General features: G+C 38.4%; 1 protein-coding gene across 1 annotated transcript; it reads left to right on the top strand.

The window, feature by feature from the left end:
- Nucleotides 1-887: 887 nt before the first annotated feature.
- Nucleotides 888-9160, top strand: LOC131148728 (formin-like protein 3). The gene is made up of 7 exons (XM_058098623.1): nt 888-1547; nt 1939-2671; nt 2750-3254; nt 3353-3549; nt 6766-7001; nt 7326-8205; nt 8715-9160. The coding sequence occupies exons 1-6, from the start codon at nt 1386-1388 to the stop codon at nt 8187-8189; spliced, it is 2697 nt and encodes an 898-aa protein (XP_057954606.1). The 5' UTR covers nt 888-1385; the 3' UTR covers nt 8190-8205; nt 8715-9160.
- Nucleotides 9161-17303: the final 8143 nt, after the last annotated feature.

Raw genomic sequence — 17303 nt, 5'->3', positions numbered from 1 at the left:
ACAAACAAATCTTCAACAACTACTAATTCTTATTAAAGACAAATAATATAATTTTATGTTTCCAATCACGTGACCATAACCTATCAAATCTAACACAAGGTTAGTAGTTTTCTAAGGAAATTTGAATTTGTTTAGATCAATTCAAATTCTGATTTAGAATTAATGTTACACTTTGAATCTTTAATACTTCCCCACTTATCCTAACAAATAATTAAGAACTTCCTTAGATTCAAATTTAATCAAATAATCTTGCATCTACAAGTGCATATTACATTACTCCTATAATTGAATTTGTACTTGCAATGGTATTTGCATCTACAAGTGCATATAATTTTTTTTTTCCTTGAAGTAATAGTGATCTTCATTAATGAACCAAGACTCATCCCAAAAGATGAGCTTCCAAAACGAAGATTAAATGGAGGACCCCTACAAAAGTTACCATTACAGAATTTTGCACATTAGGCAATGTAATGTTCAAGTCCATTGTACTTCCTAGGACAATAGATGTTAGATTACCATTTTACCTAAAAGTTTAAGATATTAGGTTGTGGGCCAACAATGTATATCAAGCTTTAACACTCCCCCGCGTGCAGCTCGATAGCACGTAGAGAGATAAACAGATGACAAATAATGTCACAAAATAAAGACAGACGATAAGATTAAAACTCAGGACCTCCTGATAACTTGATTCTGATATCATGTTAGATTATTATTTTATCTAAAAGGTTGTGGGCAATCATGTATATCAAGCTTTAACAATAGATGAAGGAGACATTGGTGAAAAAGCTTGGTGCGGGGCTAAGCATAAATAACATTAACTTCTAGGGGGGAAAGGCGAAAATATATAATAAAATGGAGCTCAAAACCGAAAAAGCACAAATATCCATGAGCATCCCCCGTTGTTGTCCGCACGTCTTCTTTCCCCGACAATCTCATTTCCGCCCCCGAAAAACAGGAAAACATTCGAAAGAGCGAAAAAGAAAATCCGAGAAAGAAAAGGCCAAAATCCTTTTTGAATTCCTGGATAATTCTGTTAAACACCCACTTCAAATTTAATTCCGTTCATGCTTCCGCATTGGGTCACAGCTCTGCAGGATATGTTCATCCAGTCGTCCGGAAAATGCTCGTTGGAATGCCTGTGTTGAAGCCATCCACATTATTATATCAGCATTTGCATGAACATTTGAATGCGATTTTCATTCTTTTATATCGCATTCAAATTTGGGTTGTCGATTTGATTTGATTTTTTTTGTTGTTCTTGGAAGATAAGCGTCTTCTCTGTTTTGTGGGTTGGAGGCTGATTATATTTGCTTTTGTGAGCATAGTTTCTAAGGATTCAGCTGTTGATGAAATGAGAAGGGTAATACGTGAATGTCAAGAAAACAATGTGGGAATCAATGGACGCGAGAAGGGTGGGTTGTGGGATGATTTTTGTAATATTTCTTTGCGCATTAGCGGTGGGGAGCGCAGAAGGCACAAGGAGAACAGAGCAGATGTTTTTTGGGAATGGGCGTGGATTGGCCACTCCGGAGATAGATGAGAACACGGTAAGGGTACTTCACATTCCTTTCCTTTTTTGAATTTGAATGAGTTGCTCAACGGGTTGTTGTTTGCTCATGGGTAACTGGAGATTTTTATCTGCAAAGCTTAAACAATTTGCAGTTTCAAATTTGAATTGATTGCGTTGAGGTGAATGATTGCGAACGCACATTTTAATTTCACTTATATATTTTTTTAAGATCTGAGTATGTGTTTTGTCATCTTGTCTGAGGGGTAAATGTGTTATGGAGCTGCAATGAAAATGCAAAGCCTCAAAAAAGATAACCATGAATATAATGTGGTTGAGATATTTAGAATCGACTTGTGGGTTTAGTTCAATGGCTTATTGATAGAATGAATGAAGTACTAGCAAAACTTGATAGAATAATCTAACTGCAGGCCGAGCAGATGTGGATTCATTGCAGGCAGGAATTGATGGAGAGGGTAGAAATTTTTGAAGGAGAGTCAGTCCCATATTTTCCATGGGGGTCGAATGACAGTCCACACTCAATATCATTAGCAAAAAAAAGAATTCACAATGCTATTCGTGTTCTGCCTCCACAAATGCAGCGCAGTCTTTTGGATTGCTTGAGAAAGAAAACAGTTCCACATCGTGTTTTGGTTGGAGGGGCTGTCTCTGGGAGTTGGTTGATGAAGCATCTTGAGTTGCTTTTCGGTTGGCCTTATGTTCCGAGAAGATGTTTGGCAGGTCGGCCAGTTCAAGGGATAGATGCCAGCCCTGCTCCTGCCCCGGCATTGTCTCCAGCTTTTCCTCCAAGCCTTGCAGTAAAATCACTTTCTCGTGCTCCCGCATCATCTATTCGGGCACCCGCTAACTCTCCATCTTTGAACCCACAAACCCCAACTGAAGCCCCAGAACCATTCTTTCCCCCAACACAAATCGCTCACTCACCTCCGCCACCTCTAGCTGGTAAAAAGTCTCCACCAATTCTCCTGCCCAAGAAGCATGACACTGATCAAAAGGAAACGGTTGTTCTTGTTGCCGCTGCTGTTGGAGGAGCACTTGTCCTCGTTGCACTATGCTGCTTTTGCTGTGTTAAAGGTGGTAGTTCTAAGCAAAATAAAGATGAGAGGCCTCTTCTTACCTTGAGCATGAGTGATTTTTCTACAGGTAATATTCCGATTATGGTTGTGCCATCATAATCTTATTCTTTTTCTGCTGTCTTGATAATCTAGCTTTGATTTTCAGGTTCTTCACAGAAGTCTATTAGTTTAGGAAGTTCAAATAACAAGGAGTTAAGAACTAACTCTAACCAAATGGGACAGACTCCATCTTTTGTTACCAATTTGTCTGTGGTGGCTGATGTTCCTGAATCCTCACCAGCTGAAGCTGCATCAACTGCAGCTACTGCAGATGTGCCAAGAAGTACGCCCATGCCGCCTCCTCCCTTAAAACCTCCCCCTGGAAGAACAGCTCCTCCATCCCCTGCTCCGCCTCCTCCTCCACCTGGTCCTCGGCCCCCACCACCCCCAAAAGGGGCTCATCCTCCACCTCTTCCGCCAAAGGCAAAATTGAGTCAACCTTCACGTCAAGGACCACATAATCGAGCTCATTCTGCTCCTGGTGAGGAAGATGATCGAGGGGACGAATCTGGAGCTCCAAAACCCAAGTTGAAGCCGTTCTTCTGGGATAAAGTTCTTGCCAAACCTGATCAGTCAATGGTCTGGCATGAGATTAGTGCTGGGTCATTCCAGTAAGGCTATAGTTTTATTTCAAAATTCACTTTGATTTGATGAATGAGAATTGCGACAGTCTTTGGTGAACACTGAACTTTTATACAAAATTTTACAGGTTCAATGAAGAGATGATTGAAAGTCTATTTGGCTACCCTGCTGCAGATAAAAATAAGATTGAGCGCAAGGATTTGCAATCCTTTGAACCTTCGACGTACATTCAGATAATTGATTCCAAGAAAGCACAAAATTTATCAATTCTTTTACGAGCACTTAATGTGACAATCGAAGAAGTCCGTGATGCCCTCCTGGAAGGTCTCTCTCTCTCTCTCTCTCTCACACACACACACACACAAACACACACACACAGACACACATGCACACACACAGAAGAATTTAGCATGCAGAAAAGAAGTTTTTTCTTTGACTGATCATAACGGAAAAGAAGGGTTGTGCTCATTACATGCGAAACCCCTTTCAATGGTTATTCTATAATTCAAGACGTATTTCTATTTTTTTATTTTTTAAGTTATAGGTGTCTAGATGATATGGACATCTAGCCCCCAGTTCATGCACACATCCCAACATAAAAACACAAAACAATCTATATTCTTACTATTGTCCAGATTTTTCTTCTCATGTATTATATTAGTCTGGGGTTGGATTGACTGATCATTCATCAATACAGCTAGTCTCAAATGATAATTAATTTGGTGAACATTTTTGAAGCTCTGGTAGTGTCTAATGAAGTTAATGCCAAGAGAGTGTTTTTTTCTTTTCTTGTCATATTGCTTCCATGGAAGGGATTTTCAGGATGGGCGCCTCTGTTATTTGATTATTAATCAGCATGCCCTCAAGAGTGTAAAATAAATAAATAAATAAATCAAGTATCTTGGAACAATGTTGGCTCGGGTTCTTGGGAACAACACTCTTCCTATTCACAGAGCTAATCCCAGCTGCAGGCTAGATTCTTGATGCTTTCTCATTTCTCTTTTTCTCAGAATATATTGAGTTGTGCGCCATAGGTGGAGACGGAAGCCACCAACCCCAACAGCTTATGTTGATTTTGCAGAGGAGACCAGCAGCCCTCCACCAACCTTGCCTACCATGGTTGAAATGCAGCCACCAACCCTGCCCACCCTATTTGAAATACACCCCCCTTTAAAGGCTATATAAAGAAGATGTGTGTGTGTAATTGTGAGTGGGGCAAGATGTAGAATTGGGCGTGGCTGTGTGTGTGTGCAGCAGAGAGCTGTGTGCAGAGCTCTGTGTGTGCGTAGAACACCGTGTCTGCAAGAATTGTGTTGTGAGTGGGGCAAGATGTAGAATTGTGTGTGGCTGTGTGTGTGGGTGGCAAGAACAGAGAGTTCTTGTATGCAGAAAGTGTTGTATGGTGTGTTGTGTGCAGAGTGTGCAGAGAGTGAGGAATAGAGAGTTTTGGTGAGAGAGAGAGAGAGATTTGAGTTGAGCAGTGTGGCTCCTCCTCCTTATATTATTCTTCTAGTTTATAGTGAAGTTGTGTGTGCTCCGTGGACATAGGTCAGGTTGGACCGAACCACGTAAATCTGGTGTTCCATTCTTGTTTGTGTATTTTTGCTCGTGTGTAATATTGCTCCTAGATCCACCCCAATAATTGGTATCAGAGCGAGGTTGGAGCAAAATCTCTGGATTGGAGCCTCTTTTGAGTATCTCAAAATTGCGTTTTGAGACCACCATCGTGTTCCTCTCGTCGAGATGAAGCCAACGGCGGTAACTGGAGCTCGAATGGAGCTCAGACGAGACCGCACGTGCCTACACACGCCACTAATGGCCAAGCGACGTCTCACACGTCGGGAGGTGGCCTCACGCTCTCCCACACGCCATCAATCAACCGGCGAGCGTCTGGAGGTCGAAGACGCTGATGTCAACTCACCACATCAGCACCGAGTCCGCAAGCCACGTCAGCAGGTGGGCCCCGATACCAAGTCAACAGGTGGGCCCTACAGTGCCATGTCAGCAAACGTCGTCAGTAATGGCGTGAGAATATTCCGTTAAGTTTAACAGAAATTAACCGTTTTGACCAGAAGTTTGACCGTGCTTTTTGAAGCCATTTCTGGTCGGTTTTCGAACGACTTGAACCATTTCTAAGGTTTTCGATCGTTCGGGATCCAACGGTGTTGTCCGTTTGAGCTGATTCCATCTCTAGATTGGCGAATAGAGATTTCGAACGAGAAGAGCTCATAGATCGAGATGTTTGACGACACCAATGTACCAGATAAAAGGTATATGGATTGTTTACTTCTTACAAATGGATGAGAGCCTGAATGCTATGATGAAGCATGTCTGGTGGTAGATACAAGCAAGTGGGAGCTTGCGATGAAGAACGAGATGAAGTCCCTCATCTCCAACAGAATGTGGGAACTAGCTGAGTTGCCTAAAGGTAAGAAGGTTCTTCACAACAAGTGGGTGTACAAGATTAAAGAGGAGCAGGATGGCTCCAGAAGGTACGAGGCCTAGTTGGTAGTCAAAGGTTTCGAGCAGAAGGAAGAAATTGACTACAAGGTCTAGTTGGTAGTCAAAGGCTTCGAGTAGAAGGAAGGAGTTGACTACATCGACATCTTTGCACCAGTTGTGAAGTTGACGACCACCAGATCAGCCTTGACGAAGGTGGTGACTGCAGAGAAGTTGAAGTTATGCTCAACTTCAGTTGGTCTTCATGGTTGAAGACAGATGTGAGCACATCATTTATCTACACACTGGTTGATATGGTGTCTCCATCTCCAAGTGGAAGATTGTTGAGCTGTGCGCCATAGGTGGAGATGGAAGCCACCAACCCCAGTAGCTTATGTTGATTTTGCAGAGGAGACCAGCAGCCCTCCACCAACCTTGCCTACCATGGTTGAAATGCAGCCACCAACCTTGCCCACCTTGTTTGAATTACACCCCCCTTTAAAGGCTATATAAAGGAGATTTGTGTGTGTGTAATTGTGAGTGGGGCAAGATGTAGAATTGGGCGTGGCTGTGTGTGTGAGCAAAACAGAGTGTCTGCAAGAATTGTGCCGTGAGTGGGGCAAGATGTAGAATTGTGTGTGGCTGTGTGTGTTGGTGACAAGAACAGAGTTCTTGTGTGCAGAAAGTGTTGTGTGGTGTGTTGTGCGCAGAGTGTGCAGAGAGTGAGGAATAGAAAGTTGTGGTGAGAGAGAGAGAGAGATATTTGAGTTGAGCAGTGCGGCTCCTCCTCCTTGTATTATTCTCCCAAATTATAGTGAAGTTGTGTGTGCTCCGTGGACGTAGATCAGGTTGGACCGAACCATGTAAATCTGGTGTTCCATTCTTGTTTGTGTATTTTTGCTCGTGTGTGATTATTGCTCCTAGATGCACCCCAATAGAATAACAATAGACCTCTGGCTCTGGCTGAAACGAAAACCCTTCATGAATGGTTTTGAATGCTGTATTGACATTTTTGTTATCGGCGTTGATACATATGAATTATGGAATCAATTATTTGTTGGCTGTAATAAATGTGGAAGTCATTTTTTTCTTTTTGATTAGGTAATGAGCTTCCAACAGAGCTCCTCCAAACTTTGTTGAAGATGGCACCCACAGCAGAAGAAGAACTGAAGCTGAGGTTATTCAGTGGTGAACTTTCCCAACTTGGCCCTGCAGAGCGGTTCCTCAAAGCATTGGTTGATATCCCATTTTCTTTTAAACGGATGGAATCATTGCTTTTCATGAGTTCTCTTCAGGAGGATGTCTCTAGCACTAAAGAGTCCTGTGAAACCCTAGAGGTTAGATGTTCAGTATCTGAATCATGTCTCTTATTTAATAATTTGTCCTGCAGTTTTCTCCCTCATCTATCTTCTTTTGTCATAGTTACATTGAAATGTTATCATATTGTAGATATTGCTTTGAATCTGACTATATTTCCTAATATCACATTTCTACACAGCAGCTGCTGGCTTTATTTGTTTAAGCATTAAAAAACAAGAATGATGAAAGAGATTGAAACACTTACCTTGGAAATAATATGTTGTGTTGCTATGGCTTGTTTCTTTGATCAATAGCCAGATGGATGTGATCATTTAGTCATGCTTTGTAATTTCAAATGTTAGGTAGCTTGCAAGGAACTCAGAAACAGCAGGCTATTCCTGAAACTCTTAGAAGCAGTTCTCAAAACTGGTAACCGCATGAATATTGGTACATTCCGTGGTGGCGCTCAAGCATTCAAGCTCGACACACTCTTGAAGCTCTCTGATGTTAAAGGAGCCGATGGCAAGATCACCCTCTTGCACTTTGTTGTACAGGAAATAATTCGTTCCGAAGGAAAACGAGCTGCTCGTACCTTAAGAGAAAGCCACAGCTTCTCCAGCATGACATCAGAGGATTTTGCTGATGATTGTACTCATGAATCAGAAGACTACTATCGTGGACTTGGGCTTCAGGTTGTCTCAGGCTTAAGCAATGAGCTAGAGAATGTAAGGAAGGCGTCAGTCATAGATGCTGATGGCCTGACGGCTACAGTGTCAAAACTTGGCAGTTCACTGATGAAAACTAGAGATTTTCTGAACTCCGAGATGGAAGGTATAGAGGAAAACAGTGAGTTTCATCATAAACTTGCCAGATTTGTATCATATGCAGAAGAGGAGATCACATCACTGCTGGATGAAGAAAAGAGAATAATGGCTCTGGTGAAAAGCACAGCAGATTACTTCCATGGGAATGCCGGAAAGGATGAAGGCTTGCGTTTGTTCATGATCGTTCGTGACTTCTTGATAATGTTAGAAAAAGCCTGTAAAGAGGTTAGAAACTCATCGATCAAGCCAATGAGGACTTCCACGAAAGAGGCTGCAGCAGCGCCTCCTTCTTCAGAACCTCATCAGACACCTCTTGCAGATATTCGCCAACGACTATTTCCTGCAATTGCAGAAAGGCGAACAGATAATTCCAGTTCAGATGATGAGAGCCTGTCTCCTTAGCTTACAGTTCAAATTGGTATGTGAGGCTTCTTGACTTGGAAGATATTTCTCTTCGTTTGGACTTTGTCTCTCCTGTGTCAAAATCAGCACCAATTCATAGGACAATGAGGGCTAAAAAAGCATGCAAGTTGAGGCACAAGTGGCCTCTAGTTTTGACTTAAATTAGATGTGAAACATTTTCATTGAACTCCTCTGCACATCTCTGGTAATGTCCACCTCAACAACTTGAAGCAATGCATGTCTTGCATTTCCAGTGCAAAGCAAACATACTGGACTTCTGAGGGGTGAGGGAGGAACAAATAATATAGAGAAGATAGAAAGTGTGTGCGCGCATTTATACTTATTATTTACTTTTTATATCTTCATAGGGAACTACCCTTTTGGCTACATGTTAAATGTAGGAATTATTCACCATGGAAGTTAGTTTGAAACACTTCCTGCATTAGAGTGTCATTTAAAAAAGCACTATGTCATACAAGTATTCAACTCGAAAAATCTCACAGTTTCCCCTCTTGTTTAATGCAGTTATTGAGGCGGTTTGACATTTTGGAAGCGACATGACTGGATGACACATTGCGGTACTATTTCCTTGTTCCAATTCTACCAAGCAACAGCAAATGAATCCTGATTTTTGTTTTTCCTTCTTGTAAATTTCATTTGTAATTGATGAAAATGGAAATTAAAAAGAAAAGGATAGGGAGATAGGTTGAGTTGAGAGTGGGATTGCCAGCTTCCAAATTTCTCTCGGTAGTGGAAATTTTTTCCAGTGAAATTAAACCAAAAACAGAGAATTAGTCATCCGCCCACGAACACCACCCCCCCTCCCAAACCAGAACATCTTTAGGATCCAAATATCTTTGATCAAAACTTCATAGTGTACTCATATCTCTTTTCATTTTTTGCTTTTAAGCTTTCTTAAATGTTGCAACCTTAACTGTGGAAGCCAATGCATTTATTATTTTTTCCCCTGACATGCAGATTTCCTTTAATTGTTTTTACAGTCACCTACGTGTGATTATTTTAATGATGTCTTATCTTCTAACCCTTTGAGTAGTCTCATCTTCTGGGACCTAACCATTTACGAGAATTTGAGCCTCAACTGTTCAATATTGTCTTCAGTGTATATTGACAAGAAAATGAACAGGGATATTAGGGCAGTGAGTATTTGATTGCAATCGCTTGCTCGCCATGGCTCACCATTGTTAACTTAATTCTTCCAACTTCAATATCAGCCTGGATGGGGTCATATGCTCATGGTTTACAGTGAATGTGATATTATTCTAACCCTTGAAAGTACTGTCCTGAAACATTTTCAGTGAGCGCATCAACAATTCTAAAACAGATTTCCCAATGTGCTTACAATAATCTGCATACAATCTCAGTACTCTCTCTCTCTCTCTCTCTCTCTCTCTCTCTCTCTCTCTCTCTCTCTGCCATATCACACATGCATATATGTTTTAATTGGCAACATGCCTCTGTACATGCATGCACAAGTATGTATTTATATTTATATTTTTAATTCTTCATCATGCTTACCTGTTTAATCTCTCCCTGCCCTCTCTGCACCCTCCCGAAAAGAAACAAGAAAACAAAGCCCTTTTCTCAAGTAGCTTCAATTTTTTTGCCATTCCAACATGGTTAATTTGTGCTTCCATTGTGCATGAAGTATTCAAGTGCGCGAATAGAGTTTTGGATAGACCCTTTTTTGAAGTTTAACAAAGAAAATTCAAAGTACTCCAGAAGGTCAATTGACTTTTTTTTTTTTTTGGCATAGCAAGAAGAATCTTAGTAGTTTTTGAGTCATATGACTAGGAAAACCCAATATTTTTTAACCAAAAATCATTGAGTAAACCAACATCAACGGATAAATTTTGCCCATTATGTTTTTTCTACTTCCAGTTTTTAAGGCCTAAGCATTGAATCTTTGCACCGGCACCAATGCTAAAATTCCCTTTTATTGTTTTATTTTTTCTTCCCTTTGTGTAAACTGGTGAAAAAGATTTTGGTGCTGATGAGGCACACTAGGGGTTTCGTAGAATAAATGAGGTGGCCATCTAGAAGAATCATCCGATGCTAAAGCACGGATTTATAGATAGGAAAACACTAATTTGGGGTCAAATGACTCTCTTTTGGTTGTTGTGGTCAATGAATAAGATTGGGATGAAGGTCGTTGCTTCATAATAATTACTCATTGAGGGAGCTAAATTGTTGTGTAATTGGCAGCTCTTGACATTTGTAATAGGGTTGGCTTGTTTTGAGTCGAAGTGGCCGTTACACTTTATATCATGCAGTCTTTGTTCAACAAGACTAGAGAAATAAGGCACAATTGTTCCACTAGAATTTGAAACCCACTGAAGTAATGTTGAACCCTTGGGATCCACATCAAACTATATACTTTATGTGTATGTGTCCAAGTGCTAACGTTATATTTACATTTAGTGGTTTTCAATTAAATCTTACATGTAGGAACTATTCCTTGCAAGGTTTCTTACATGACTCTCCACCTCTAGTTGGCCTGAGAATCCTCTTGAAGTCACATGTATACTCTCTAAAGCTACTAAAAAGCATGTGTGTACTTTGTGAATAATGGTTCTTGTATCTAGATTGGAGGCAATTTTGCATACAAAAAATGGGATGTAGTAGAAGTTTCCAAGAGATGAGAAACGGTAATCCTTAGGAACTCAAGTGTTGTGTGGCGGGAGGATAAGGTGATCAAGATGATGAAAGTTTCAAAGTGAAGTTCTAGAGTTAAAATAGAGAAAGCCTCTAATGAGAAATGAGGGTTGAAAAGTTTTCTGTCAAATGGGGTGAGAAAGGTGGTATTATAGTGCTAATTAGGGGTGAGGCTATCGTATAATGAGGGAGGATTATGGTTATATATAAAGTTTTGACCCATGAGTGAAAGACAATTTGAGTCATCCAATGATTAGTGACACATCGCTAGAACGAAAATCAATATGGAAATGCCAAGTATCATTGGTGACACTTAAGCTAGCTAAGGAAAGGTTAAGGGGGTTAACAAACCTCATTTTGAGCCCACCAAACCAAATCTCTACAACATCTCAGGACTTGAGATTGATCGAGAGAGAGCCGCCATCTCGTGATCAATCTCGAGCGCACATACAAATAGTGCAACAAAATAAGTTGGTAAAAAAAAAATTAATGCTTGATTGGAAACCATAATAATATTTTATTGTTTAATTGACCAATATAAAAAAAGATATCTTTATAATCGTATATAAACACGAGGCGAAAAATAAAAAATTACATATGTACATAAACCTAAGGATTCCATCCATGATTGATTAAAAAAGGGGGGGGGGGGGGAACATGCAAACTAGAGAGGGTAGCCAATCTTTTGACTACTTCAAGAGTTAAATCATATTCTTCTCCTTTAGTCACACAAATGTCCAACCAGGAAAGAAAGGCAGGAGGGGAGAGTAGCTATCTATGGAATCCTAGACATTAAAAGTTGTCCCTTGATCCATATATTCATAACATTGGCAATCACCTACAATTAAGGGAAAAGAAAGAAGATAGATTAATAGACCCCCAATAACCTTCAAGGGCTTTCTTCAATGCTTAACTCAATGCAAGAAATTAGGAAATATAATAGGAAAGGCCCGTGGAAGATTTTTCGTTTTTCTAATAGATACTGTTACCATTGCAATTACCTATATTTCTTCTCACCCTAACTTCCTTCTTATTGGCCTCTCCAAGGGGTTTAATTGCCCTATGTCAATAGGGGATTACCCTCTTATTATAAATGTATTATGTTGGTTACACTTCTTAAAGATCCTTTTAATTTCTCATCTAACACCAATAGCAACGTGTTTCTTTGTATTTTAGTAAAGGTTGTTCAAGGTAACCACTTTAGTCCTTTAGAATTGAGGTACTTTTTTTTCCTTGGACATTACCCAAAGGTGCTTTTCTTTCTTGGATATTCTCTGAAGGAGTAAACTTAGATGTCCTCTTTTTTAATTCTTTTAGCAGAGGTGCTCCTTGTTTTTTAACTAAGGTTGTGCATGATGACTTCCTTAGTTTACGAAGTCTAGGTACTTTTTCTTCCATAGGCATTCTTCTAAGGCTACTTCCTTGGTCTATTTGCTGAAGTGGCCTTATTTTCTTGGTCAACCCCCCCCCCCCTTCCCCCCCCCCCCCCCCCCCAAAAAAAAGTTTGTACCTCCTTGGTCTGTTTAGCTAATGTGGCCATTTTTTCTTTAAAGTCCCAGGTTACCTCCTTTGTTTATTGGCCTCCTCGACCTATTCGGCCAAGATAACCTAATTTTCTTCCGTATTCTCCTAAGGCTACCTACTTGGTTTATTTAGCTGAATGACCTTCTTTTCTTGCGCATTCTTCCAAAGTTGCCTCATTTGTCTATTTGGTTGATGTCACATTCTTTTCTTGGACATTCTCCCAAAGGATACCTACCTCCCCTGTCTCTTTAATTGAGATGACTTATTTTCTTAGCATTTCAAAAAGAGGCTGGCTCCTCGATCTATTCTCTTGAGCATTCTCCCAAGTGAGTCTATTTGGCATGCTAGATTTGGCCATTATACCAAGTGAGCCTATGTGGTTTGTTGGAGTTGGTCATTCTACCAAATGCCTATTCAGCCTATTAGACTTGGTTGTTTTGTCGTGCAAGCCTATCTTTCTTCAACCAAGTGGGTCTATTTGAAATGTCAGACTTAACCATTCTACCAAGTGGGCATATCTGACTTGTTAAACTTGGTCATTCTATCAAGTGGAATTATTTGACTTGTTAAAATTGGTCATTCTACCAAGTAGACCTATCTAGCCTATTAGATTCGGTCATTTAGTCAAGCCTTGTCGCGTAGGCCTTTTCATCTTAGCAAATTGATTCAATAGTAAAATTACTCCTTATTTGTTGGAACCCCTTTAAAGCTTGGGCCAAATAGGCTTTTTCTTTGTCCCTTGAGCTATTCTCTAAAAGCATTTTACTTATGTGTATCATGCATTTTCATTAGTGCTTGATATTTTACAAATTGTAATTTTTTTAGAATCATTTCCCCTTGCCTATTCATATAAGGGTGTTGCTTATGCTAGTCCATCGATTTATCATTTTGTCAAGAGTATAGCAGTCTAAGTGGAAGAACTAAATAAACATCCTCTTATTTGAGAGTAAACTATATGCATTCAAAGTGGTAGTCACTAGTGGGCTATATGAACTCTTGCAAACTCAAACACTTCCACATATGAAATTCATATGTATACTTAAAACCAAATAGATTGTGAAGTGATTGAAAAAGGTCATATTTGGATGCAATTGTATGTAGTAGTGTACCATACAAAATGACAAGCCTCCTACACGTATTTTCATATACATGTAACAATGTCTTTAATTATTACATGTTTCATTAATTCATAATATTGTGCCCCCTTAAAACATCAATTAATGACGTACTACGTTAATAATTGATTGATAAGTGTTTATACAAATAATAATTGACTATTGGCCACTAACGGGATGTGCATTAGGCCATTAGCTTTCTTTAACTACGCTAACATTTATTAAAATTTAATATGTTTCAACTTATTTATTTTTGCCTCTTAGGGTATTTATTTTGTTATTATTATTTTAAAAATCAATGTTTTTAAACTATGGAATTGCTTGTCCAAAGTATCAAATATAATAAAAACTACTTTTTGTAGATGAGCCCATACCTTCCATTGTGATGAAAATCGTGAGATAAATTCCTCTCAAATCTAAAGTTTTTAAGCTACAATAATGGCAAAGAGAATGAAATGTTATGTATATAGTTATCCAATTTCATTTTTCCTTTTTTTTTTTTTTTCAAAATTAAATTTGAGTAGCATAGAGTGGTCCAATGGTGATCTTGGAGTTAAGTGCTATAATATAAAGTCCGTCTTTCTTGAACCTTCACCTTTGAGATTAAGGACTTTTGTATATGGCTTCGTGCATGTCTAGGCTATATCTCTAAAATATATTATTTTTTTTCTAAAAATATTAATTTGGGAATAGATTTCTTGAAATTAATGGGTTTCAAACCATATTCTAGTATAATATTGTTAATGATGGACCAACCCAAAATGAATGCTTAACAATAAATTTTTCAGTTTAAGCTCTCATTCAAGAGAGGAGTTACTTGTCTTCCTATGCCTTAATTAGTGTATTCATGCTTCACAATAAGTCTCTCATTCAAGATAGAAGTTACCTGTAATAATTGAGAGTCTATTATCTTGTTAAAAAGAGAATTTTTTTTTTTTTTTGTATTGGCAAAAAGAAAATTAAAGAGTTGACCTTAAGGGGACTTATTTGCATCCCTAATTTCAGAGAATTAATTTGATGTGGGAGAGTTATTCTTGACAAGGTTTATATGTAGGTGCCTTTATAGGTCTTTAGAAAGTGTGTGAAAAGTATAACATCTTAGATAATTTGTATTTTATCTTTTCCTAATAGTGAAGTTTCTCTTGCCATCTTCGCCTATGGATGCAAGCTACAAGCCGAACCACATAAATTTTGTGTCTATTTTCTTGCATTATTCTTATATTATTCATTTGTTTTCTTAATTGTCAAACTTACCAATCCTAACAAGTGATATCAAAGCAAGGCTTCCAATGGCTTTGACATTGTACGACAATGAGAAATTTGATGGTTCCAATAGTTTTAATCTTTGGCAAGTAAAAATTGTACTGTTGCAATTCAAAAGGGTTTAGTGAAATCATTGCTGAGAAGAGAGAAAATGTTGAGTACTTTGATAAATGATTAGACAGACGAGATGGATGAAAAAGCTTTGACAAGAATCCAATTATTCCTTTCGGTGTGAGAGAAGTCCTCTTGGAAAACACTACTACCAATTTATGGTTTAAATTAGAGTCATTGTATGTATTTGAAAAAGTTCCGCACCAACAAATCATATTTGTAAGACCACTTATATATGCTATAAATGATAAAAGGTATGTTTATGAAAGCCCATGTTGATGAATTCAAATTCTATTATTATAGATTTGAATTCAATTGATGTCAAAATTGAAGAAGAAGATCAAACCCTTCTATTGTTATGTTTCTTGCCCTTTCTTACAAGCATTTTATAGAAACTTTCTTATTTAGTAGAAACACTTTCTTTAAAGGATGTTAAAGTTTTAGTATTCTTTAAAGAGTTGTTTGAGAAACATATTACAAGAAATAATAGTGAAAGATAAGGAGATGTTTTGATAGCCAAGGGAGGACCATGGAAAGAAATTTAGCTCACAGATTCAAATCAAGATCAAGACTTATAAATAAAATTTTTCAATTACTATGAGAAGAAAGGATACATCAAGTTTGACTTGTAATGACCCAAGAAAATTAATCAGGGTCTCGTCGACGAACACAGGGAATTCGTCGACGAAAATACATGAGGGTCTCGTTGACAAGGACACGTCTCATCGACGAGAAGATACCGAGAAGGGGTTTGGGGCAGTCTGAAATTCATCGACGAGGGGTGAAGGTTCGTCAACGAACTTCTTCAGGGACTCGTCGATAAGATGACGTGTCTCGTCGACGAACTCGGGGCTATAAATAGCTAAATCTCGGATTTTCTCACTAAAGATTGGCACAAAACTCTCTCTCTCTCTCTCTCTCTCTCTCTCTCTCTCTCTCTAAACGTACCTCTCTCTTTCTCTCTTTGATCTTGACTTTGTTTCTCGTCAGATCGATGATCTGAGGCCACCACGATGCTCTTGAGAAAGTTCTTTACAAGTCCGACTGAGTGGATCGTTGGTGGGAGTGGTTTGAATTCCATCCCGATTTCAAGGTAAGACATTTTATTCGAAATTTGTCTTTCCCATAATTATATAAAATGTTATACGTAGAAAAATAAGGATATTTTATTCTGGAAAATGTTGTTTTCAGGGTGTTGAGTGGGGAACCTTGCGGGAGTAGACCAGGCTCAGTAGGGGGCTTTTAAAAATCGAGTAAGGGAAATATGCTATGCTAGGAGTTTTAATCATATTGTCAGAGATTTTATGTATATATATGTATACCAGTTTGTTATTCAGTTTTTATAGAATAAGAGTTTTTAATGAATGTGTGGCCTAAGTAGATATGTAGAATTTATACAGTGTTTCAGCATATCATGTTATACGGTATATATACAGATATTCATAGATATTTAACAGACAAATTTATACAGGTTTTATTCAGTTCAGTATATTACAGTATTTACAGAATGTCATGTTTTCCTAATGCCCTAACACTCATATTATATAGACAGTTATACAAACAGTTTATATAGACAAATTATACAATTATAGAATCCAGATGCTACAGTTATATTTTTCAGATATTACAGTATTTACAGTACAAAATTATAGTGTTATGGTTATTTTAGAAACATGATGAAAATAGTAAAGATAATTATAGTATATGAATTTATACAGTATTAGATCCCTGATAAAAATATCATAGACAGATAAAGTTTACAGAGCATGGTACCGTTGCTATTTATAGAATAGAGTGCAACCACATATCTCAGATAATGTGAGGGTACCGTCAATCGCGCTCGGAGTGGATACAGCTCCCTAGTTTCTGGGTTGAGGTCCGATTTGACGAGGTAGTTTTTCTAGTTCCGTGCATAGGAGTGGATGCAATTTGGCTAGACTGAGGTAGTGTAGTGTACAGTGACTTACCTGGTAGGCCAACCAGAATTAAGTCCCACCTACGGGCCCTACAACCCTATCATGAGAGGTCAAATCATAACATACAGATTTTCAGGGAAAAACACAGTTATGTATATATATACAGTTTTACAGCATTTGATAAATATAATATCATATTAGCAGTATGAAAGATAGAAAGTTCAGATGATACAGTTATATTTTAAGCTACGATAAATGTAAAATATACTTTTACTGATTTGCCAGTTTATGCAGTTTCCAAGTGTTATTATTATAGTTATGTAACTTGGTTGCCACACACTAGTAATAGCATATTTCCACTCACTGAACGTCAACTCATTCCAATATTATAATATTTTTCAAGTGAACCAGTTAGGCGAGCAAATCAGGCTCGCGGATAGAGACACCCCTTTGACTGTCCCGTAAATAGGGTAAGTTGTGTAGGGAAGTTGAGTTTTTGGGGAGATGGTACT

This window comes from Malania oleifera, chromosome 2 (genome assembly GCF_029873635.1).
Source record: "Malania oleifera isolate guangnan ecotype guangnan chromosome 2, ASM2987363v1, whole genome shotgun sequence".
In the NCBI taxonomy this organism is placed as follows: Eukaryota; Viridiplantae; Streptophyta; class Magnoliopsida; order Santalales; family Ximeniaceae; genus Malania; species Malania oleifera.
The sequence above is the reverse complement of the archived record's forward strand: the minus strand, read 5'-3'. Positions and strand labels throughout refer to the sequence as shown.

Bases quoted from the DNA above. Each gene is read 5' to 3' on its own strand.
- LOC131148728 (XM_058098623.1), top strand. From the start codon at position 1,386: ATGTGGGAATCAATGGACGCGAGAAGGGTGGGTTGTGGGATGATTTTT. The intron at 3,550-6,765 runs GTCTCTCTCTCT...CTTTTTGATTAG, and splicing joins CCGTGATGCCCTCCTGGAAG to GTAATGAGCTTCCAACAGAG. The intron at 7,002-7,325 runs GTTAGATGTTCA...TTCAAATGTTAG, and splicing joins AGTCCTGTGAAACCCTAGAG to GTAGCTTGCAAGGAACTCAG.